The sequence below is a fragment of the Pan paniscus genome, chromosome 1 (genome assembly GCF_029289425.2).
Source record: "Pan paniscus chromosome 1, NHGRI_mPanPan1-v2.0_pri, whole genome shotgun sequence".
Lineage (NCBI taxonomy): Eukaryota > Metazoa > Chordata > Mammalia > Primates > Hominidae > Pan > Pan paniscus.
The window spans coordinates 69,560,881-69,584,449 of record NC_073249.2 but is presented as its reverse complement, the minus strand read 5'-3'; the positions used below and the strand labels follow the sequence as shown (position 1 = coordinate 69,584,449).

General features: G+C 54.9%; 1 protein-coding gene across 3 annotated transcripts in view; it reads left to right on the top strand.

Annotated features, from left to right (window-relative positions):
• QSOX1 (quiescin sulfhydryl oxidase 1) overlaps nt 1–20,891 on the top strand; it is a 43,236-nt gene extending 22,345 nt beyond the window's left edge. The window contains exons 5-13 of one of the 3 annotated variants that reach the window (XM_034941761.2): nt 1,658–1,748; nt 5,039–5,184; nt 6,781–6,915; nt 8,918–9,047; nt 12,406–12,528; nt 13,290–13,437; nt 17,070–17,249; nt 19,119–19,456; nt 20,190–20,891. In XM_034941761.2, the coding sequence (XP_034797652.1) occupies nt 1,658–1,748; nt 5,039–5,184; nt 6,781–6,915; nt 8,918–9,047; nt 12,406–12,528; nt 13,290–13,437; nt 17,070–17,249; nt 19,119–19,456; nt 20,190–20,198 (1,300 nt within the window). In that variant the 3' untranslated portion in view covers nt 20,199–20,891. Of the gene's footprint in view, nt 1–1,657; nt 1,749–5,038; nt 5,185–6,780; nt 6,916–8,917; nt 9,048–12,405; nt 12,529–13,289; nt 13,438–17,069; nt 17,250–19,118 lie in introns of all 3 variants that reach the window. The other 2 variants (XM_034941754.2, XM_034941744.3) reach the window with 2 other exon arrangements.
• The last annotated feature ends 2,678 nt before the right edge of the window (nt 20,892–23,569 follow it).

Below are 23,569 nucleotides of genomic sequence, written 5' to 3'. Positions count from 1 at the left end.
TTTCCATCTCCCTCCTTACACACACACGTACATCCTCATGGCACATTTTCAGCCCTGGGGTATCTCAAAAGCAACAGCTCAAGCAATCCTGCCAAGGTCTCTCAAAGTGATCCTTTTTTTTTTTTTTTTTTTGGAAGACAGAATCTCGCTCTGTTGCCCAGGCTGGGAGTGCAGCGGCACGATCTTGGCTCACTGCAACCTCCACCTCCTGGGTTCAAGCAATTCTGCCGCCTCAGCCTCCCGAGTAGCTGGGACTACAGGCGCCTGCCACCAAGCCTGGCTAATTTTTTGTATTTTTAGTAGAGATGGGGTTTCACCATGTTGCCCAGGGTGGTCTCAAACTCCTCAGCTCAGGCAATCCGCCTGCCTTGGCCTCCCAAAGTACTGGGATTACAGGCATAAGCCACTGCACCCAGCCCAAAGCAATCCTTTTAAAGAACTTTAGGAAGGAGGTAGAGATGTGTGATGAAAGGTGAGCTGCCTCTTCTGAAGTCTGAGGGTGGGAGTGGGGAAAGGGGTACTGGCCCCCATGTAGGTTGTGCTCTTCTGCCAGCCTAGGGGAGACCCAGGGAAGAGGTCTGAGAGGCTGGCCACCTGATGCCACCCTAAAGGCTCAACACCTCTTTTCCTCCACCCCAGCGGGGTGCACTCTGGCCCTCACCTGTCTAGCATATCCATTTGGACTGTCACTGGCTGGGCTCCAGCATCAATACCATGTTTTTGTTTGTTTTGTTTCGTTTTGGATATGTTTTGTTTTGTTTTGGAAACTGGGCCTCAGTTTCCTCATCTTAAAATAAGGAGATGGGGTTAGAGATATAGATGGCTTCTAAGGTCTCCCGAACCCAAGGCTTTCTGATTCTTTCATTGCTTTTTAATGCCTGCTCTAGGGAGGAAAGAGCACATCTCCCCCTTGGTCGTGACTTGTCACAGTTCCAGACTTATAGCTGTTGGGTTCTAATACCTCCCAGCTCTCAGGGGACCAATAAAAACCACATCCAGTTAGCCTGGGCCTGCCCCAGCACATGGAGACAACTGGTCTCAAAGCAGCCCTTCCCAGTCCCCCTCCCCACACGGCCTCCTACCCACTCCCGACTCTTTTTGTTTGTTTGTTTGTTTTTTGGAGACGGAGTTTTGCTCTTGTAGCCCAGGCTGGAGTGCAATGGTGCAATCCCAGCTCACTGCAACCTCCACTCCCCGGGTTCAAGTGATTCTCCTGCCTCAGCTGGGATTACAGGTGCCCGCCACCACACCCAGCTAAATTTTGTATTTTTAGTAGAGGCGGGCTTTCACCATGTTGGCCAGGCTGGTCTCGAACTCCAGACCTCAGGTGATCCACCCGCCTCAGCCTCCCAAAGTGTTGGGATTACAGGCGTGAGCCACCGCACCCGGCCCACTCTTGACTTTTAAAAAGAGACAGGAAGCAAAAACAAAACCAAGCACCCAAGGTAGGTCAGATGAAGAGCCAGGGTTAGATAACAAGAGCAACATCCTTTGAGACTAAAGGTTTGGTTGACTCCCTTGGAGAGCCCTGTGTGGAAGCGGAGGAGGGCGGGATGGCCATACCTGCAGCACTGCATCACCAGCGTCTGGCGTCGCCAGCGGTTTTGTCTTATTTCTGCTGGCTGTGCAGAGTGACTGCCAGAGTTGTCTCTTGCAGGCTGGAGGAGATTGATGGATTCTTTGCGAGAAATAACGAAGAGTACCTGGCTCTGATCTTTGAAAAGGGAGGCTCCTACCTGGGTAGAGAGGTAAGCTGCCCTGAAGTTCCCTGCAATTCTTGGATAGCCATGGAGAGAGAGCCCCAGTTTGGGAGCAGGGCTTTTCCTGCCAATTCTAGGGTCTTGGCTGCCTGGGTCTTTTAGCCTGGCATTGGCCTGACCCCTGCTGGGAGCCATGGGAAGTGCAGGAGCTGGACCTTTGCGTTTCAGAACCTTGCTGTTTATTCTTATCTCCTTCACGGAAATCAAATATAACACCTGCTGTTATTGAGCATTGGACCAGATTGCTGACACACGTAGCTGCTAATCCCCAAAATTAATGAAGGTGATCAAATAGCATGCCCAAGATCACACAGCTAGTAAGTTGGTAGAAGAGGGCTTTGAACCAGGTCCGTCTGGCTCCAAAGCCAATGTTGTTTCCACAGTGTCCCACTCCATGGGACTGGAGTGAAATATTTGGGAGGGAGGGAACATTAGCGATGCCCTAGCCCCACCGGAGGAAATGGGGTCCTTTACCCAGATGCCGCTCTGTCTCATGTGGGGCATCCGTGAGCCAGCTCCCCAGCGCTTCTAGCTGCAGTGCCCTGTCTAGAAAGCAGGGATGATTACGTTTCTCCATAGTATTGTTGGGAAAGTCAAATGCAGCAGTTTATGTAAAGGGCCTGGATTGCAGCTGACACATAGTAGGTGCTTTATAAGGATCCATTCCTCTCGCCTAATGCAGAGAGCTCACCATTCTGCCATTGGTTCATGGACTTCTCCATAGACCAATTGTGAGCTTTTCCCAGCTGCAAAGGTGGGACGTGCCAGTGCACGGGAGATACTCCAAGTCAGTGCAGGGAGACAGGCATGAGAATAGGCATGAAATTAAACTGCACTGTCAGCCTGAGTGATTTTCCTGCTGAAACTCAACAAGCACAGCTGAGAGTCTGAGCTGAAGCCAGATGCTGTCTCCAGGCCTCTCAGCCCTGAGAGAGGAGGCACAGGGGTTGGGGAGGGGAAAGACAGCTTGGCTGAAGGAGTGCCTGACCCTCTGGGGTCCCAGTTCATGCCTGGGGTCATGCCTGTTATGTAGAGGTGATAAATGGTGATTGGAATCAGGTCTTTTCCCTCCCCTCCCACCACAGTCCTTGAGTACCAAGGGGCTGGGGTCCCAGTGGTTGGAGCCAAGTGCCCCATGCCCATGCAGTGGTGCTTAGCGTGGGACCAGTGGCTAAGGGCCCAGGTTCTGGAGCCACACTAAGCTGGGATTTGTAGCACAGTTCAGGCATATGCAAGCTGTGTGATCTGGAGGCATGATTTCACTTCTAAGCCTCAGTTTCTCCAGCTACAAGATAGGAGCTTTATATTTATTTATTTATTTTGATTTTTGTGAGACGGAGTTTCACTCTTGTTGCCCAGGCTGGAGTGCAATGGCACTGTCTTGGCTCGCTGCAACCTCCACCTCCCAGGTTCAAGCATTTCTCCTTCCTCAGCCTCCCAATTAGCTGGGATTACAGGCATGCACCACCATGCCTGGCTAATTTTGTATTTTCAGTAGAGACGTGGTTTCACCATTTTGGTCAGGCTGGTCTCAAACTCCTGACCTCAGGAGATCCACCCACCTCAGCCTCCCATAATGCTGGGATTACAGACGTGAGCCACTGCGCCCAACCAGGAACTTTATTTTTATTATTTTGAGATGGAGTCTCGCTCTGTCGCCCAGGCGGGAGTGCAGTGGCACAATCTTGGCTCACTGCAAGCTCCACCTGTCAGGTTCATGCCATTCTCCTGCCTCAGCCTCCTGAGTAGCTGGGACTACAGGCGCCCGCCACCACACCAGGCTAATTTTTTTATATTTTTAGTAGAGACGGGGTTTCACCATGTTGGTAAGGATGGTCTTGATCTCCTGACCTTGTGATCTGACCACCTTGGCCTCCCAAAATGCTGGGATTACAGGCATGAGCCACCATGCCCGGCCTGGGAGCTTTATTTTTAAGTAAACACTTATGTACCTACTATGTGCTAGTCACTGTTATGGCATTTTAATAACATTAACCCCTTCAGTTCTCAGAACAGCCCCCCTGAAGTTGGTGGTATTATTATTATTGTTGTTATTATTATTTTGCAAGTAAGGAAATTTGGTCAGGGAAAGGTTTGGTGCAGTGGGGCCAGGATTCCAATGCAGGCAACTGTAGTGTACGGTGCCGCATCTCTTAGTCAGGCCTGAGAATAGCTGCTATTTCAGTGTTTCTCTGAAGATAAATGAGGCAATCTGTGTGGACACTACATAATACCTATGCAATACAGGTTAGCTAGTGCTTTCTCTTATTTCTTTCTAAAAAAAATAATGATGACCGATGTATATTTTTCTGATTCGGAGTCTAGATAGGAAGCTTTATAAATATAAGAATAAAGGCTAGGGGGCGCCACCTGCTCCATGGTGAAGAGTGAGACGTCAGTAACAGAAGTCCGTGCCTGCCATTTGCAGATGGCCTGTCCGATTATGCTCAGAACTTCTCTTCCCATTTCTAATGTGGGGACATTGTCATCTCAACAAGGCCTCTTGTTGCCTTCAGAGAGCCCCATGTTAAGAAACGTTTTCAGATCTTCTTATAACTACACACATTGACCAAAGGGCCCCTCTGACTACTGCACATACTGGGCTCAGAGTTAGCCTGCTGTTTAGAAGTTTACCCAATTCCAAAGGTTTATTTTGTTTGTATCCTACCCATGAAATTTGTTACCATATGTATTTGAACACAATAAAATCACAGTTCTTTAAACATCTGTGACTCAAGCTTCCATAAGGAAGACTGCTCTTGCCCCCAACAATTGATATTTCAAACAAACAATAATTAGTAATTTCTAAAGGGATCTTTTCCCTTTAGAAAAATGTTATGAGAAGGCCCTGGGGAATCCTGGACATCAGAGAGCAGTCTTGGGGTGTGAAGGTCTTAAAGACAAGAACATGCTGGCTCAGTGCAAAAAACAAACGAGAATTAAAATGAAACCACATTTTATTGTGCTCTTTACAAATTGCTTTCATTAGAAAGAAAATACTACCCAGTTGGGACTGTCATAAGAAATTAAAGCGTGTGTGGCGTGCACAGCTCCAAGGCCTCTCCTCCTGGGCAGTGATTGGCACTTGCTACCTACTGGTTAGCTGCTGTTGATGGCGAGTATCTCTCGCGCATCACTGTGGTCCACTCTTTGTGGGTTTAGAGTCTGGAAGGAGCACAGCTGCCATCTGGGTGCCTTCACAGGTCACCGAGCTGGGACCCAGCCCTGGCTCCCTCCACCCGGTGGCCTGGCCCCCAGATGTTCTGCTGTCCCTGCAGGTGGCTCTGGACCTGTCCCAGCACAAAGGTGTGGCGGTGCGCAGGGTGCTGAACACAGAGGCCAATGTGGTGAGAAAGTTTGGTGTCACCGACTTCCCCTCTTGCTACCTGCTGTTCCGGAATGGCTCTGTCTCCCGAGTCCCCGTGTGAGTATCCTGTCTCCTGGCGTCCCCTCTCGTCCCTCCCTGTGCTCATCCTTCCTTCTTGCCCAGAGGGGCTGCCTGCCTTTCACAGTGGCCAACATGTTCTTTCTGAAGAGCCCCCTCAGGAGAAGCTGCAGTCTGCTGTCTGCGGGGCCAGCGCCTCCACCGTCAGGAGCCTGGGCCTGAAACGCTAACCCTGTTCCGCAGCTCAGAGACCTCAAAGGCCTCAGCCCCCCGCACCCAGTGTCGCCTGCACCCTCATTACGTCCCCACCACAGCCCTGGCCCTCTTCCCCACCCTCTTCTGTTCGCAGGCAGACTCATTGGCAGGCTACAGGCCTGGCAAGCACTCATATATGCCTGACCCTCCCTCCCTTTGGTTTTCTAATTGCAGAAAAGTTCATTAGCAGCCAGACAATAGCCAGTTCCAAAATGCCGAGAGAAAACAATCAGGCCAGCCTCAGCCCCTCTGCCAGGCTCCCGCTGCTGAATGGCCCGTTAATGGCACCAGATGGTGCCTTGGTGCCCTCCCTGGGCAGATGATTGATGTCAGCCAGGCCCCGCAGGCAGGAGCATTGGGCCAGGGAGGCAAGGCTTGCCTGTGGTGCCTGGTGAGCTGCTCCTCGGGGCCCTCAGTGCCGACCCACACGGCGCCGGGCAGGGTGGCCACTTGGCCTCACCCTGGCCCAGATCACCTGCTAGAGGGCCCAGGAGGTGCGATGCCACCAAGGACAGGGAGGCACTCGCTTTCCGGGCAGGCCCAGAAAGTGCCAGTGATGGTGGGGAGAGAAGGCATTGTCTCCTCTCTCGGAGTTGGTGGAGGGGAAAATTGTTTGTGACGATGCTGCCTCCCGAGCCATCTGCTCACCGAGAAACCCAGGATGGTGGAGTGGAATGAAGCCGTGCGTCCCATGCCAGCTCCCCCGGGGCAGCCCTCACGCTGCTGCTGGACCCGGCGTCTCTCTCTGCAGGTGCCCTGGCTGTGGGTGAGAGGGAATATGCACTCAGGAGGTATCCCGTGCCCTGGAGGACTCCTCTCTGTCGGAAAAAAGAAAGAAACCAAAAAGACCGTAAAAAGATTTAGAGAATTCTGGAGGCTCTTTGTCATTGTTGCTACCTGTTTTTTGAAAAATCCCATATCAAACTCCCTGGACTTCTTAGGGGGTAATGTCACTCATAGTACCTCAGGGCGAGCTTATGGATGGGCAGCTGCCATTTTGAATCTCGGGGTCCTTGGGGAAGGGAGTCACACTCCGCCGTTCCTGTCTGTGGGCACCGGGCTGTCCCGTGCCTTTCCATGCCCTGCCTGGAGCCAGAGGGCCACTGGGGGAATTCTCGGGCCCAATTGCCTTACCAGGTGAGGTTTGACATCAGGCTGGTGTCAGAGAGGCTTTCCAGAGCATGTGCAGTGATTAGAAAGGTTACAGCAAGGCCTGGGTGCCATCTTCTGGCCTCACAGAGGACAAGATGGAATCTCGTTCACATATTTAATAAACCTTCCTGTCTGATGAGCCACCCTTCTTCCTCTTCTGACATTGGTTAGCTCTAATCTTGTTCTCTGCACTTACTGCCTCTCCTCCCTGGTTCTGTGCCCTCACAGGCTCATGGAATCCAGGTCCTTCTATACCGCTTACCTGCAGAGACTCTCTGGGCTCACCAGGGAGGCTGCCCAGACCACAGTTGCACCAACCACTGCTAACAAGATAGCTCCCACTGTTTGGAAATTTGCAGATCGGTAAGGCTACGCCTGGTTCTCCTCACTTCTTCTCCTTCCTCTGATCACAGACCACCACACCTTCACACCCACGCCCTCTTGCTCATTCTTCTTCCTTGTCATATGATTAGTGTGTACATTCTGAGCCAGGCTGTCCCCCACCCTGGGGGCTGGCTGTGCTCAGGGACCTTCAATGTGTGGGAGCGGCATTTAGCTGCGGTGCCTCTGGTGTCTGTTGCGGGGCCGGGGCTGACTGGGGAATGAACACCTTCCATGCCCACGCTCCTTCAGCTTAACTCTGCTCACAAATGGGGAATCTGCATGCAAGGACACTCTGAGGCCTCCAGACCAACTTCCCACCCAAGCAATTATTTGTGCAGTCAATATTTTTGAGTACTCACTATGTGCTAGGCACTGTGGCAGCAGATATGTACAGGCAGATGCATTCTCTGCTTGTGCAGACCCTACGGCATCCCTTCTAGGAAGGCACCCAACCTCACTTGAATGCCTGTGGTGTCAGTGAGTTCACTGCCTTTTCAGGTCACCTGTGTGTGTGTCCACAGTCGTAAGCATGAGAGAGCTGCTCTTCTCTCTGAGGCTCCTTGCCTTTTCTGTTGTGGTTAGGCAGTGAGACAGAGCTGTAGACCTCCTGCACTGGTACCAGCTGCATACCAGGTGGAAATGTCTGACCAGGGAGCTCAGAGCTGGCCAGGACGGTGCCCCTCACAAGGGGATGCATGAGACAGTGGGGGAAAGGTGATTGCAAGAAGGACTTTGCATCCTAGCATGAGGGACTTTAAGGGTGGAAAGTGCCAAATGGAGAGACTTTTAGTAGATCAAGGGAGAAGGAAAGAGAGAGTGAGGGGTGGTGTAATCATTATGATCATTCCGTCATTATGAATGATCATCATAATCATTCGATCATTACAGTTATGCAAACCATTGACGTTCTTGTAATAGCTTGGGCTGGTGTATGTGCCAGGCTCTGTGCTGGGCACCTTCCCTGTGTTACCTCATTCAGTCATGGGGCCACTTCTGGAGGCAGGGCACAGGAATGGAGAGGTAAACTGAGGCCCAAGGACACCAAAGTGGAACACAGAGGAGACCTTGCCCTGAGGAGGAGCATAGGCAGCCACAGTGCGTACCCCGTTAGTTGACCTTATTGGCTCTTTCCAACCTCAGGAGGTTGTCATGGAGGGGTCAGGAGCAAGTCATGTGTTTTACAGGTGAGCTGACTGAGGCCCAGGAAAGTCAACTGAGTTGCCCAAGCTCACAAACTAGCTCACAGTCAAACTGAGGTGAGAACCCAGGTCTCAAGAGACAGGGGAAGAGGCACCCAACTTTCCTGGCCCCTGCCATCAGAACCCTGAGCCTGGACCCCAGCATGATGGGCCTGGGGCCAGCATGGAGCCTCCGGCCCTTCCATGAGGGCTGCGGAGAGGTGTGAGATGGGCCCACCTAAGACGTGAGGTCCGGCAGCTGTGAGCGCATCAGCCCTGAAAGAAATACAGGCCCTGCTTCCCCTCCTGCCCCCAGTCGCCATTTCCCAGCCTCGGTGGGCAGCTAAACCCTGGTCTTTCAGAGAGGGCCCAGTTTTTCCAGAGCCATGTCGTGTGTATGAACCTGCTGGTCTGATTATGTCTAGTGGTCTTGGCTCGGAGCTGGCCTGATTAGTGAGTTGCAGGAGGGGTGGCTGTGGGCCTGGAGAGAGAAAACTCCTACTCCCTGCCAGGAGCTGCTGAGAGTTTTTTACATTTGTGCTTTTATTTGATCCTCTCAGCAACTTACCTGTGAGCAATGTGTTATTCCTATCTTACAGATGAGGAATTGAGGCTCAGAGAAATTAGGTAATTTACCCAAGGTCACACAGCACATTTCTGGCAGAAGCCAGTGGTAACTTACAAGACTCTGTGACCATCAGCAGTGCCCCTTCTCTTCTCTCCCTTTAGCCCTGGATGCTCCTTGCAGCCCCTGCACCATGGTTAATACTTCTTTCTCTCTCTATCTCCCTCTGGGTCCTCAGCTCCAAGATCTACATGGCTGACCTGGAATCTGCACTGCACTACATCCTGCGGATAGAAGTGGGCAGGTTCCCGGTCCTGGAAGGGCAGCGCCTGGTGGCCCTGAAAAAGTTTGTGGCAGTGCTGGCCAAGGTGAGCAGGGCCATGGCTTCCCTTGTCTATGCAATTCTACGGATGGTCAGTGTGCGTTCCTGTAAGCTGGGCACCCCGTCAGCCCCTCCCTCCAGAAGCCCATGGTCTGGCTGGACACCTGGACCCACAGCTCTCCCTGTCCACCATAGGTGATACCCTCCAGCCTCAGCCATACCCCACACCAGCCCCACACTGCCAGGGACAACCCTGCCCCATGCAGCAGTGTGGGTGGGACACAGGGCCCGTGCCCCCTACCTGGGGATATTTCCAGCTGATTCAGTGACTGTGGCTCTGCCTGCCTGAGTCCTCAGTCAGAGCCCCAGTGTGGCTTCCCACCCCTTGCCGTGGTCACTGGGAAAGCAGGACCCCTAGGACACCCTGGCGAAGGAGAGGATGCTCTTCTGATACTCCTTGCTTCCCTCCCAGTCTGACCCGATCCCTGGCCCTGGCCATGCCTTCCTTATTCCTTTATAGTTTCCCTGGGAAGGTGGCTACTCCACGAAGGGTAGCTCCTATTTATTGAGGACCTGATGTTTGTCTAGGATTTAATCCTTTTAACTACTCTGCGAGGTGGGTGGTTTATTTTGTCCACCCCAATTTAAGAGGCCCAGGGAGCTCAAGTGCCATGCCTTCGTTCTGCCAGCCTGGAGGTGTTCTGGTCAGGCCTTGAGCCTGTGCTCCTTCCTCTCTGAAGGTGAGAGGTGGCTGCCATTCCCTCTCTGCGCCCTTCCCTTTGGTTCCAGATCCTGGCCATTGCGTCCCTGCTGGAAACCCTGGACTCTGCTGCTCAGTACTGCTGAGTCAGATGTGGCTCTGGGCGCTTCGGGTTTGGCTGCTGGCTCAGCCTCCCTTGGCCCTGGGGCCCGGATCTGAGCCCGCCCTCCTCAGTGTGGGTCTGCAGGAAGCTGGGGCTGCCCTCGGGTGATTTGTGCCTCTCCTTGGGAACTTCCTGCCAGCCTGATCCCTCCTTCCCACCTCCCTGTCCTGGCCCCCTGGCTTGGTCACATGCATGCGTGGTGACACTGAGAGGGCCTGACAGGGACATTTCAGCCTAAGGCAGGACAGTCATTGGCCCCTCACTGAAGTCCCATGCAAAATGAGCCCTTGTTCTTCAGTCCATTGCCATAATAGAGACCTTTCCTCCAAGGCTGAGAGCTGTTTGGTCCTCACAGTGCAGAGGCCTGGGGTTGACAACCTAGAGACTTAGAGGGGAAAAATCCAGAACGGACCCACGTACAGTCCCTCCTCCTGACCCATGAGGGAGAGCACCCAGCATGCTTTCCCGGCATGCCTCAGACACCCCACCACCCTAGTCCAGTACTCTCCAAAGGAGTCACCCCAGGAAGATCGGCTTGTGTGTCACTCGCATCTCTCAGCTGTGCTCAAACCTGCTATTTTCTTTGTCCGCAGTGGGGCTGTTTGCAGCCGGTATGGGGGAAAGGAATGAGATACAGAAAAGTCCCTGAGCTGGGCAGAGGCATCACCCCCTGTGTGCCTGCTGAGTCTCTGCCTTCAGCAAGGGCTGGGAATGAGCTTGAGATGAAGGTGCCTGCCCTGCCAGAGCCAGGGCCCTCAGGGTAGGGCTGGCAGTGGGGTGGAGGACAGAGGGAAGCCAGGTATGCCCCGCAGTAGCAGCAGAGGCATCGGGGGCATGGGCCTGGAGACCCTCCGTTTGGGTTTTGCCCGCACATCCCCTGGGGTCTGTAGAGTATTCTGGCCCTTGCCTTGCTTGGGTAGCTTCTTCCTGAATAGTAGTATCCTAGCAGCTACCATTTCTTCAGCCCTGCCGGTGCCTGCAGTGTTCTTTGTATATTAGCTCCTCATTCTGTTTCTCAGAGCAGATTCCACAGCATGATCTCCGTTTCATAGAAGGTGAAACAAAGCCCCAGAGAACTAAAGCACCTTGCCAGGGTCCTCCAGCTAGTGAGGGGCTGGGCAGGGAGCCACACCCACTCGCATCCAGCCCATGCCCATTACCACCAAGTGCATGGTGCTCACAGGCCCGAACGCCTAAGGGTGCCAGTGGACACTGCTGGCTCCCCCTGGCTAGCTGCCAGCCCTGCAGGTGCCCGGTCAGTCAGGAGGCCCTCTGCATGTCCTGCCGGTGCCTTCCCACCCGGCCTCTCCCGGCCTGTGCTCGCTCCTGTGAGCAGCTGGTAGGAGTGGCCACTGGGTGGCGTGTGGGCACCAGGGTTTCCTTGCTCCCAGTTGTCCAGAGCTCCTTAATTCATCCATCCTTCTGGCACTGTCGCCTTAGAAGGCGGAAGTTTCTAAGTCAGGTTGATGGCGAAGGTCAGTGAGAAATGCTGACTTCAAGCTGTAAATTTGTGTGTGAGTTCCAGAGGCCCGTGTGGGCTCACCAGGAGGGCACGTGTCAAAGCGTGGTCTTTTCCGGCCATTTCTCACTCTGGGGGAAGGTGTCCAGCCCAACGTTTGATAGGAATATTTAATGGCTTTCTCAGAGGAATGGATCTGTTAGCAGGTTTTCCTGTTTAGTTACCATTTGTGTCTCCAGTATCCTTCTCCTCTCAAATGTTTGTCTTTGCTTTCTTTGCTGTGAGTTTCTCAGGGTCCTCATCCCCTCGGCCAGCCTCTTTGTGGTTTTATCTGACCAGCCTGCTGCTGTGCCCCTCTTTCTCCTGCCCTCCGCCCCTTGTGCTGTGCACGTGCACACACGCGCACACACACACATACACAAACATATGTCCTCCTCCCTGGAGTCCTTGTGGTTTTAAAGTGCTGATACTAATCAGATTTGAGTTGACTTATTGTCAGAGTAGCTTTTCATGCTCCTCAGATACCACTGGGAGTTACCATCAAGATCTGGATCTTGGCTGTGAGCCCCTGGCCTGGCTGGTCCTCACTGGCAGCCCATGGAATCCAAATGAAAGGTCTCGTGCCCACCTAACCCAGCTGGCCAGTCAGTTGGCAAGTCAGCTCTATCCGAGGACCACCCAAAGACAGGACTGTGTGGCCCAGGGCTCCCAGCAGCCCTGGCAAGGGGCACAAGTGCTCCAGCCTTCCTCCCAGTGGTGGCACATGGTCGGGGGGTGCTGCACAGGAGCCTGAGGTCTGAGAGAGGGAGACTTCCAGGACCCCACCCCATTTAGAGCGAGCACCTTCCCTACCCTGTCTTGTAGCCTTACCAGGTGTCCCAGAGCAAAGGTAGTACAGAAGTCATATTTGTGTCTTAGTTAGAATGTTTTCCTGGTGGTTTTGGAACTTTGCACAACCTCCTCCCCACTGCCCCCTGCCCCCCGCCCCCCGCCTTCTTCTGCATAGCTTCCTACCATCTGCAGGACGGGGAACTTGGGGAATTGCTTTTCACTCTCCAGCTTCCGCTTGTTCCTCCCCACAGTATTTCCCTGGCCGGCCCTTAGTCCAGAACTTCCTGCACTCCGTGAATGAATGGCTCAAGAGGCAGAAGAGAAATAAAATTCCCTACAGTTTCTTTAAAACTGCCCTGGACGACAGGAAAGAGGTGAGTCTGGGAAGCAAATAAAGATCTCTCCATCCTCCGTATTTATGAGAGTGCAAGGGGTTAACCCTGTCATTTCTGGCCTTCTTCGCCAGTTTGCACCAGGGAGTCAGTGATCTTCGTTGGGTCCTAACATTAATAATCAATAAATGACTATTGATTGAGCTCTCTATGCGCACATCTCATTTAATCCTCATAATGTTAGTGGAAGGTAGATATTCTCCCCATTTAGCAGATGAAGAAACAGTACTTTGAAAAGGTTAAGCAACTTGTCTGGGTTCACGGAGCCAATAAGTGTTTGGGCTGGGATGAAAACTTGGTGAGACACCAGAGTTTTTAACAACTACCCTGTGCTGCCTCTTAGTTTGTGGTGCTGCTCAGCATGGCCTCCCTGGCCCTCTCCAGGGCACCTTCTGGGCTCCTGCTCATGCTGCTATTTGCAAAAGTGGGTCACTGCAGCCAGCAGAGGTGTAAAACCTTGTAGACTTGTAGGGTGTCAAATCTCGAAGGGACCTCAGAGATAACCCCCTTGTGTTACAGCTGGGGAAGTTGAGGCTGGAACGGGATGCAGCTTGATCTGGGTCACAGCTTTTTAGGTCTGCTGCTGCTTCAGTGGGTGGAGCTGGTGAAAGGGAAATGCCACCTTCGAGGTGATAGACTGAGGGACCTCATTTGTCTTAGGGCTGTCTCCTAGAAGCTTCTCTCTCTGCCTCTCCCATCCTTTTCCTTCTCCATATGTGCACTCACACTCATGTGTCCCTCAGGGTGCCGTTCTTGCCAAGAAGGTGAACTGGATTGGCTGCCAGGGGAGTGAGCCGCATTTCCGGGGCTTTCCCTGCTCCCTGTGGGTCCTCTTCCACTTCTTGACTGTGCAGGCAGCTCGGCAAAATGTAGACCACTCACAGGAAGCAGGTACGTCCAGGGCCCGTTCACCCCACTGTGCCTCCAACCCTGCTCTGTTCGGCCCTCCAAGGGGAGAGGGGGCAGGGAAGCTCCCTTGAATTGCCCCACTGGCTCCCAGCTGCCAGAGGATGGGGAGAGTCAGCCTTGGGGCTCTGGGTGGATTGCTCTATCTGCAGGTAGCCCCACACGGCCAGAATAGAACCAATCCCAGGAGGGAGCAGACTTTAGGAATTCAACCAGTCCTGTTCTCAGCCCCGGGAGCTCTGGGGCTGAGGCTTCTCCCTGGCTTTCTCCAGGCTTATAGTTTGCTTTGCTTTCAGTCTTCATGAAAAAATTGTGATTCTGTTTTTTTATACTCTTAACAAAGAAAAAAACGTGTATTTTACAGTTTACATAGCTGATACATAGCAGGCGCTTTGAGCAATTTTATTGCACTTCCCACTGAAAAACAATTTCCTGGGGGAAGTTGGGGAAACACGTTTCCCCTGCTGCCTCGGATTGTCCACAAACTGCACCACCATGTTCTCCGGCCACGCTGCCCCACACCTGCTTTTGAAGACTGAAAGGATGTGCATCCAATTCAGTCCACACTGATTGAGGAACCAGGTTTATACCAGGCTGCGGCTTGGCTTGGAGGATAGATACATGGGTGAAAAGGGCGACAGTGCCCGCTCTTGGTGGACCTCTAGTGTGAGGCAGGGGGACAGAGAGGCCTGCAGTGCACCAGGGCTAGGGCCGTGGTGGAGAGAAAGATGTGGGGTGAAGAGAGGGCAGGCTCGACGCCATTGGGAAGGGGCCCGAGGCCTTACGGGGTGAGTTGAGGGGTGATGGGTGAGTAGGGATTCCGCCAGGAGAGGAGCATCCCAGCAGAGGGAGCAGCCTGTGTGGAGCCCCGTGAATCAGAGGAACTGCCAGGCAGTGGTGTGGGAAGCCAGTGTGTATGGAGCATCTCCACCATGCCATGTGGCGCTGCAGGTGCCGGGGACACAGCAGCATATGAGACAGGTCCCTGCCCCCACAGGGCCAGTATCTGAGTGGCAGGAGACAGACACAGAGGGATGGCTTCAGCCATGATGACGAATGCTGAGGAAGACAAAGCAAAGCAGTGCCGGAGCGGGTGCTGTCTGGAGAGGGGTCTGGGAAAGGCTTCCCTGTGGAGGGCCCGGTGCTGGGACCCATGTGGAGAGGAGAAGGCAGTGTGGGACATCTGGGAAGAGAGTCTCCCAGGCTGTGTTGGTGTCCTTGGGCTGCGCTGACAAATGTCAGGCTGGGGCTCAGACAGTAGACGTCTGTTGTCTGAGTTCTGGAGGCTGAAGTGCAAGGTGGAGGTGTCGGTGCTGGTTTCTTCGAGCCTCTCCTTGGCTGGGCGGTGGTCGTCTTCTCCTTGTGTCTCCGTGCAGTTGTCCCTCTCCCAATCCATGTCCAAATTTCCTCTTCCTGCAAGGACACCAGTCCTGTTGGATTAGGGCCCACCCTAATGACCTGATTTTACCTTCATTACCTCTTTAAAGACCCTGTCTCCAAATACGGCCACATTCTGAGAGGCTGGGGATTAGGGCTTCAACATAGGAATTTGGGGGGACATAATTCAGCCCATAGCACAGGCTGGAGACCAGCAGGTGCAAAGGACAAGCCTGGTGTGTGGGCAGCACTGAAAGAAGGCTGCTGTGGCCGGAGGGAGGGAGGCGAGGCTGCAGAGACAGGCCGGGGGCGGAGGTGAGCGCTCGTGGGCTCAGAGGCCTTGGCGAGGGCAGGGTTTGGAGGTTGGTGTTGGCATTTTGAGAAGCCACTGGAGAGGCTAACGGAAGTGACAGATGGTTAACACTTTAGAAAGGTGGAGGATGGGCTACTGCAGGCAGGGGGAGGCAGGGCAGCTGAGGAGCAAGCTGCATGCTCGCCCAGCAGTGGTGGTCGGGCCTGGACTAGGGTTGTCAGTGTGCCCCTGGAGGAAGTGGTCAGATTTGGGGATATGTTAAAGGCAGAGCTGAGGGACTTACTGATAGATTGGAGGAAGGGTATGTGGGAAGCAGGACTCGGGTGGACTCCAGGGTTGTGGGGCCTGAGCCTCTGGTGGATGATGGTCCCATAAGCTGAGGAGTCAGGGGCTCGGGTTGGGATGGTGGAATCAATGGCCCGCTTTGTGTCAATAGACCTCCCAATGGAGGTGTGCACAGTTGAGTCTGGAGTTCCAGGGAGAGGTGGGGAATAGAGAGATTAGCTTTATAGTCATTAGTAGCATCAGAGCTCAAGCTGTGGGACTGGATGAGCTCCCTGGCAGGGAGGTGGAGAAGAGTGCTGAGGACTGAATCCTGAGCATCAAACCACCAGCAAAGGAGGCTGAAAGGGGGAGGCCATGGTGATTTCAAGGGGGCCCCAGAGTCCAGTGTTTCAAGATAGAGGTGTAGTCACTGGGGCCAGTGCAGCTGGAGGTGGCGCAAGATGAGGACATCTCTAGCAAGGGCTGTGTCGGTGGAGTAGTGGAGGTAATGGCCTTGTTGGATTCGGCTGAAGAGAGACCAGGAGGCAAGATTCTGGAGATAATGAGCAGGAACTGGGGCATGACTGGGTTAGAGGGAACTTCTTTATGATCATCCTTTTTCCCAGTTGGAATGATCCCTTATCAGGGGATAAATGGATGACGCAGTAAAGAAAAAACATTAACGGGAGTGAAATCCTGGAGGTGAGGAGTGGGGTAACCCGAGCAACAGCGGAGACAGAGGCTGAGCAACGCCAGGGCCGTGTGGTGAGGCCTTGTGGTGGGGAGGTGGGCACCTGTGCTGGGTGCAGAAGAACAAGCTGAGAAGGCAGAGGAGAGAGAGAGAGGCAGGTGTGGGCTGCTGCGGGTCTCACCTTGCCAGGAGTGAGGAGAGTAGGGTGCCAACGTCCTGCTGCGTGGAGGGGTAAAAGCAGGAGATTGGCTTCTAAAGGCCTGGGAGGTTTGCGGTAGGAAGGAGCGAGCTTGGAGGCAAGCACCAGCAGCCCTGGAGCCTGAGGGTGAAGGGCTTAGGAGGGGTGTGTTGGATTAGGAGTGGTGTCTTCAGCGGGGAGCCTGGTTTCAGTTAGAGCAAGAAAGTGGGGCTGGTTAACAGGCCTTTGCTGATGCCAGTCCAGAGGGTCCAGTGGGTGGGAGGGGGTGGGGGGAATGGAAGGGGAGAGCGAGGAGAGATGGAGACAGATTAGGAAGGGCATGTGCAGGCCAGGTCCAGGCCCGAGGGAGGTGAGGCATGGTGGAAGCAAGTCGGACAGGCAGCATGAGTGGGCAGGGGAGGAGGGGCCAGGGGCTAGGGCGGTGGCCCTGTGGCCCCTGCTGACCTCTCTCACCATGTCACAAAGAGCCTGAGTGTCCTGCCAAGGAGTGTGGACTTTGTCCTGGGTGTGAGTGACAAGCACCCAGGTTAGTGGCAGGGAAGGGGATCCAGGTTTAGGAGTTTTGGGGGGATGGGGTCTCCTGTAAAGTGACCATGGCAGGTAGAGAAGTAGACAAGGGGACACTGGGCCTCTGCTGGCATAGGCTGGGGTGTGTGGCACCTGTGCAGGGGTGGCCACGGCAGGATGGGGGGCGGCAGGGTGGCCTGGGGAGGCAACGGCTGTGGGGCTGGCAGCCTGAAGGGCTGGTGCGTGGCGTCTCCTCTGCCCTGTAGCCAAGGCCAAGGAGGTCCTCCCAGCCATCCGAGGCTACGTGCACTACTTCTTCGGCTGCCGAGACTGCGCTAGCCACTTCGAGCAGATGGCTGCTGCCTCCATGCACCGGGTGGGGAGTCCCAACGCTGCTGTCCTCTGGCTCTGGTCTAGCCACAACAGGGTCAATGCTCGCCTTGCAGGTAAGGAAGGACCATCCCCAAGGCTGGAGTCACCTGTGGGGGACGAGGGGGTGAGGATACTTGGGAGTCTTAGGCCAAAATTTGGGGAAGGGACACTCATTGTCCCCTCAGTCACAGCCCAGGCCTGTTAACCAATGCCAGTATCATCAGCCCCATTTTTGACGTGAGGAAGCCAAGGCTTTGACACTGTAAGACCCTGGTCTTCCCATGCCGTTGCTCACTTTTTCCCTGCTCTAGGGCCCCTCTCTAGCCTACTGGGGTCCCTCTCCCGCCTCCCCTGCTCCGTCTTCTGGCTGTTGGCCCCTTACTCAAACTGCTAGGGCAGAGGGAGCTGGGGTTCTCTCTCCCTGGGAAGGGTCTGATGAGAGAAGGGGCTGGAGGAGACCAGGTCGTTCCTGGAAATACCAGGCACTGGCTCCCAGGAGGGAACCTTGCCCTCTGCGTTCCCTCATTATGGTGCTTCCTTTTCCTCATCAGGAGTCTGATGGCTCTAACAGGTAAACACATTAAACTCCAGGGAGCTGGGTCGGGAGGGAGCCATCTGTGGACAGGAGGCGGTTTGTGTGTCGGGAGGGAGCGGTGCACGTGGCTGTGACAGCCTCCCAGGGGCGGGAGACCAGGGCGGAGCCGAGGTTAAAGGAGCTGAATGGAGCAGGTGGTGGTGCAGGCGCCTGCACTTGGTGGTGGTCTCCTGGGGCCTCCTATCAAACTTTGAAAGGAAGACATGTGCCTGTCTTCTCCTTCCCCCACCCCGCCCCTGCCACCAAATGCTCCATTTGACCCTTCAGCCCCTTGACCTCGGCAGGCTCCCAGCTGCTGCTGGAGGGCCAGGAGCCTGGGCCTGTCCCTGAGAGGCCAGAAGCAGGGTGGTTCCCTCCCCTCTCTGGTGGGGTCCTTTCAGAAGAAACTCAAAATTACCAGGCACAAGCTGAGAGCCCCCTCCACAAGGCCTGATTACTATGACTCATGACTGGACCCTTGACTCTGCTTGTTGTCCCCTCCCCAAAATAACCATTCTGACTTGCATGCCACTTGCTGTTGCTGCTCCTGCTTCCTTGTAGTCAACAACTTGTCCCCCTATTAAAACCTTTAGGAGAGGTGCTTCTACAGAAGGGATGGGCTGATGCATTCCCTGGGCAACACTGCGTGAGGGGCTGGTGGCCGTGGCTCACCCTCTGGGACTCATCCAGAGGCTGCCTAGAGGGCTGGCCCCACCTGGGGTACCAACAGCCTGCAGCCCCAGCAGCATCCTGACTCTTCCAAGTACCCCTCAGGTCTCCCCCCAACTATCCCTTGGAGCCCACCCCTACCCCAGAGGGCTGCTGCTGGGTAAAAGCAAGGATTGCCATGAGCAGCTGCCTCTTGCTTGAAAACGCATTTTCCCTTGAATTGACAAAGTAACCTATTTGCGCAGTTTGTATAATTTGGAAAATGTCAGAAAAATGCAAAAAAAGACAAACACGAGCAGACCGACCAAAGACTGCAAAACAGATCAAAATGAGTATTCTTGCCCTTTCCCATGTCTGGTACTGGGGTAAAGGCTGGTTGTAAAGTCCACATAGCAGGACAGTGGGTCTGGCCAACACCGGGAAATGACTGAGATGGCGCTCTTCACGCTTCCCTGGAAAACCACAGAGGGCCGGGGCTGAGGGGTAGGTGGATCCGCCTCCTCCTCCATGCTGCCATCTGTTGAGCTCCCACTGTGGGCTAGTGTTTGTAATCTGTATTTTCTAATTACCCATCCTCTGGAAGGGCAGTGGCGAGCCCTTTCTGCAGACAAGGAAGCTGGCGTTCTGAGTGGAGGAGTGTGGTCTGGGCTTTTGGGTGGGACCGATGTCACCACCAGCCTGTGTATGCTTCCCTCTGTAGGTGCCCCCAGCGAGGACCCCCAGTTCCCCAAGGTGCAGTGGCCACCCCGTGAACTTTGTTCTGCCTGCCACAATGAACGCCTGGATGTGCCCGTGTGGGACGTGGAAGCCACCCTCAACTTCCTCAAGGCCCACTTCTCCCCAAGCAACATCATCCTGGACTTCCCTGCAGCTGGGTCAGCTGCCCGGAGGGATGTGCAGAATGTGGCAGCCGCCCCAGAGCTGGCGATGGGAGCCCTGGAGCTGGAAAGCCGGAATTCAACTCTGGACCCTGGGAAGCCTGAGATGATGAAGTCCCCCACAAACACCACCCCAGATGTGCCGGCTGAGGGACCTGAGGCAAGTCGACCCCCGAAGCTGCGCCCTGGCCTCGGAGCTGCACCAGGCCAGGAGCCTCCTGAGCACATGGCAGAGCTTCAGAGGAATGAGCAGGAGCAGCCGCTTGGGCAGTGGCACTTGAGCAAGCGAGACACAGGGGCTGCATTGCTGGCTGAGTCCAGGGCTGAGAAGAACCGCCTCTGGGGCCCTTTGGAGGTCAGGCGCGTGGGCCGCAGCTCCAAGCAGCTGGTCGACATCCCTGAGGGCCAGCTGGAGGCCCGAGCTGGACGGGGCCGAGGCCAGTGGCTGCAGGTGCTGGGAGGGGGCTTCTCTTACCTGGACATCAGCCTCTGTGTGGGGCTCTATTCCCTGTCCTTCATGGGCCTGCTGGCCATGTACACCTACTTCCAGGCCAAGATAAGGGCCCTGAAGGGCCATGCTGGCCACCCTGCAGCCTGAACCACCTGGGGAGGAGGCGGGAGAGGGAGCTGCCATCTCTAGGCACCTCGAGCCCCCTGACCCCATTCCCTCCCCTCCCACCCCTTGCTCCTTGTCTGGCCTAGAAGTGTGGGAAATTCAGGAAAACCAGTTGCTCCAGTGAAGCTTCTTGGGGCTGCTAGGACAGAGAGCTCCTTTGACACAAAAGACAGGAGCAGGGTCCAGGTTCCCCTGCTGCGCAGGGAGGGCAGCCCCGGGCAGCGGGCATAGGGCAGCTCAGTCCCTGGCCTCTTAGCACCACATTCCTGTTTTTCAGCTTATTTGAAGTCCTGCCTCATTCTCACTGGAGCCTCAGTCTCTCCTGCTTGGTCTTGGCCCTCAATTGGGGCAAGTGAAGCCAGAGGAGGGTCCCCCAGCTGGGTGGGCTGGAATGGAACTCCTCACTAGCTGCTGGGGCTCCGCCCACCCTGCTCCCTTCCGGACAATGAAGAAGCCTTTGCACCCTGGGAGGAAGGACCACCCCGGGCCCTCTATGCCTGGCCAGCCTCCAGCTCCTCAGACCTCCTGGGTGGGGTTTGGCTTCAGGGTGGGGTTTGGAAGCTTCTGGAAGTCGTGCTGGTCTCCCAGGTGAGGCAAGCCATGGTTGCTGGGCTGTAGGGTGAGTGGCTTGCTTGGTGGGACCTGACGAGTTGGTGGCATGGGAAGGATGTGGGTCTCTAGTGCCTTGCCCTGGCTTAGCTGCAGGAGAAGATGGCTGCTTTCACTTCCCCCCATTGAGCTCTGCTCCCTCTGAGCCTGGTCTTTTGTCCTTTTTTATTTTGGTCTCCAAGATGAATGCTCATCTTTGGAGGGTGCCAGGTAGAAGCTAGGGAGGGGAGTGTCTTCTCTCTCCAGGTTTCACCTTCCAGTGTGCAGAAGTTAGAAGGGTCTGGTGGGGGCAGTGCCTTACACGTGCTTGATTCCCACGCTACCTCCTGCCTTGGGAGGTGTGTGGAATAAATTATTTTTGTTAAGGCAAGCATTGGTGTGTTCTTTAACTTGCTACTTGGAGACCTAGTGTCCAGTCTGGACAGAATGCACAGAGACCAGCCTCACCTGGAATGCAGCCAGACTCGATGTCCCTCAGCACACACAGCTCCTGGCCACAGACTGCCCATAGAACTGTCCGCACCCAAACCCCATGACCTTTTCATGCACGGAGACAGGCCTCTGGATGTGCAGCCTTGCCACCCCCTGCCCCAATCCTCCCTGAGAGCTCCTGCCTCAGTGCCCTGGGCTGGTGAGGGAGGAGCCTGTCTGCACCTGCCTAATTCCAGCTCCTCCAGGAAGGAAGGGCTTGTTTGTCAGAGCTGCAGGGCTGGCCACTCGGTGGGGAGGAGTCAGCCAGGATTAGAGAGCCTGCCCCTAATCCGGCCTGCTGGGTTTTACAAGGATCAGAGCTGCTGATAATGAACCTCATTAAGGGGGAGCAGGAGCCTCAATCCGATTTGGTTTTCTCCTTGACATCTTCACTCTGCTCAGATGGCCTGGGTGCTATGTGGAGCAGGTGGGATGCCAAGGCCACTCCTGCTATGGGGCAGCTGGGGCTGGGGAGGGATGGCAGTCTCCCTGCATGTTTCCCTCGACCTCTTTAGCTGCAGCGCCTTGCTGGGCTCCTGGGTTGGACTCCCTCTCTGTGCCCCTGCTCCAGGCACCCATTGGCTCCATCCTCCTGGTTGTGCTCTGCACCCCCTGCTCCCTTGGGCTGGCCCTGGCTGGGGGCCTGAGAGACAGACAGGAACCCACAATCAGGAGGCAACCCTGGCCTGCAAGAGGAAGACAGAGGCTCCCAGGGCCGGTGCCCTGTGTGCCCACTGCACCAAGGCCACTGAATAAGCCTGCCCTTCACCCCCTAAGGGCTCCTTGCCCAATGCCAAGTGCTGGGGATTTCTGTCAGCAAGCCCAGTGGCTCCAGTGACGGTATTCCTAAAGCCAAACTTAGTTACCTAGAATTAGCGCCATGTTGGAAACACTGTCGCAGCAGCCCGGGCTGCACAGTGTGTAGCCCAGCCTCCAGGTCCACGGAGTGGTGTGGACCTCCCACCTCACAGCTGCCTCTGGCAGCCGAGCCTCTTTTCGCCCAGCCCCAGCCCCTCTGGTTGATAAACGGGTGGGCCTCCTCAGCAGCGTGGCTGCCTTTCACCTTGATTTCCCCGGGGCTCTCGGCAACATCGATAAACCAGCCTCGCCCACCAGCTGGGCCCTCCCCCACCCAGTCTGCCAGGCTGGGAGCTGGAGCTTGCTGAGTCTTGAATGCCCTTCTAGATGGCTTCTCTAGAGGCTCTCCTGGCAAGAGAGGGTCCCAAGGGGAGCCCTGCAAAGCAAAGGCTCCTTGTCTGGGGCGGGATAGAGAATCTTGCCTCTGTCTGGTGTGTTACCTACTGGGGGCACAGGAACAATTTCCTCAAGGAGACAGTGGCATGGAACTTTGAAAGACGAGTAGGTGTTAGCAAGGAAATAAGGAGGAACGGGGGTTACAGGCAGAGGAGAAAGCACATGCCAAGTCAGCAAAGAAAAGTAGAATTCGAAAACTTTTTAAAAATATTACTAAGGATTTTCACAATGCTGCACTGGGCTAGAAACTGAAGCTAAAACAGATACGTGGTCCCTGCTGCTATGGGGCTTCCGTTCTAGAGGCAAGGACAGGTTGTGATGAGGGTTCTGAAGGATAGAGACCAAGCAGGGAGGGTGTTGAGGAGGCTTCTATGAGACCTGAAGGATGGGAAGCCAGGAAGTGGGAGGGGTGGGGGTCCAGGCTGGAGGGGCCACAGGGCAGGTGTAGAGGGACTACAGCCCTGAGGGGCTGCTCCATGCATTCTTGGAGGTCCAAGAGGGGCAGCGCCACCTTGGGCCAGGCTCCTCTCCAGCAGCCTTGGTATGGGGTGGGGGTGGGAAGACCCCTGATGCAGCCTGTCCTCTGGGTGTGGGGGTGGAGGAGAGGGCTCCAGGGGACCCAGCCAGCCTTGACCCTGGAGGAAAGTCAGGTGGGCTCAGAGAGAGCCCTCAAATCTGGGCCCTGGGTCAGGGTGGGGTCAAGTCCAGCCTTGAAGAGAATGGACTCTGGAATCTGACGTCTGGGTTTGAATCCAGCTTCCAACACTCACTGGCTGTGTGACTTTGGGCAAGATAACTTATCCCCTTGTCCCCATGTGTCATTGGAGATAAACTACCCACCTACCAGATTGTTGTACCATGCTGGGCAAACACTAAGTGCTTAATAATGGTAGCCCACTGCTCATGTTGTGTCGTCTCCTGTCTTAATACCTGAAAACTCAAGGGGCCCTGTTGTGCTTGCGGGGGGTGCCGTTCCCACAGGATATTCTGTGAAGGGTGTCCCTGGAGCTGGGCCTCCAGGTGGCAAGCCCCAAGCCGCCCCGGCAGGTGCCACTGTCCAGAGTTGAAATGAGGTGTTGAGTGGAAAGTGCCTCCCCACCCCCATCTGCCACAGTAGTATGGATTTCCTTCATGAGATGGGGCTCCTAAAATGCCTGAAATGTGTATGCTGTTGGAGAATTGATGTGTATGATTTATTGAACTTTGCACTCATTTAAATTTCATTTAATCCTCCAACAACGCAAGATGAAGAAGCTGAGGCTTAAAGAGATTAAGAAACATCCTATCCCCTTTACTCCCACCAAAATAAATACATTTGCCCTA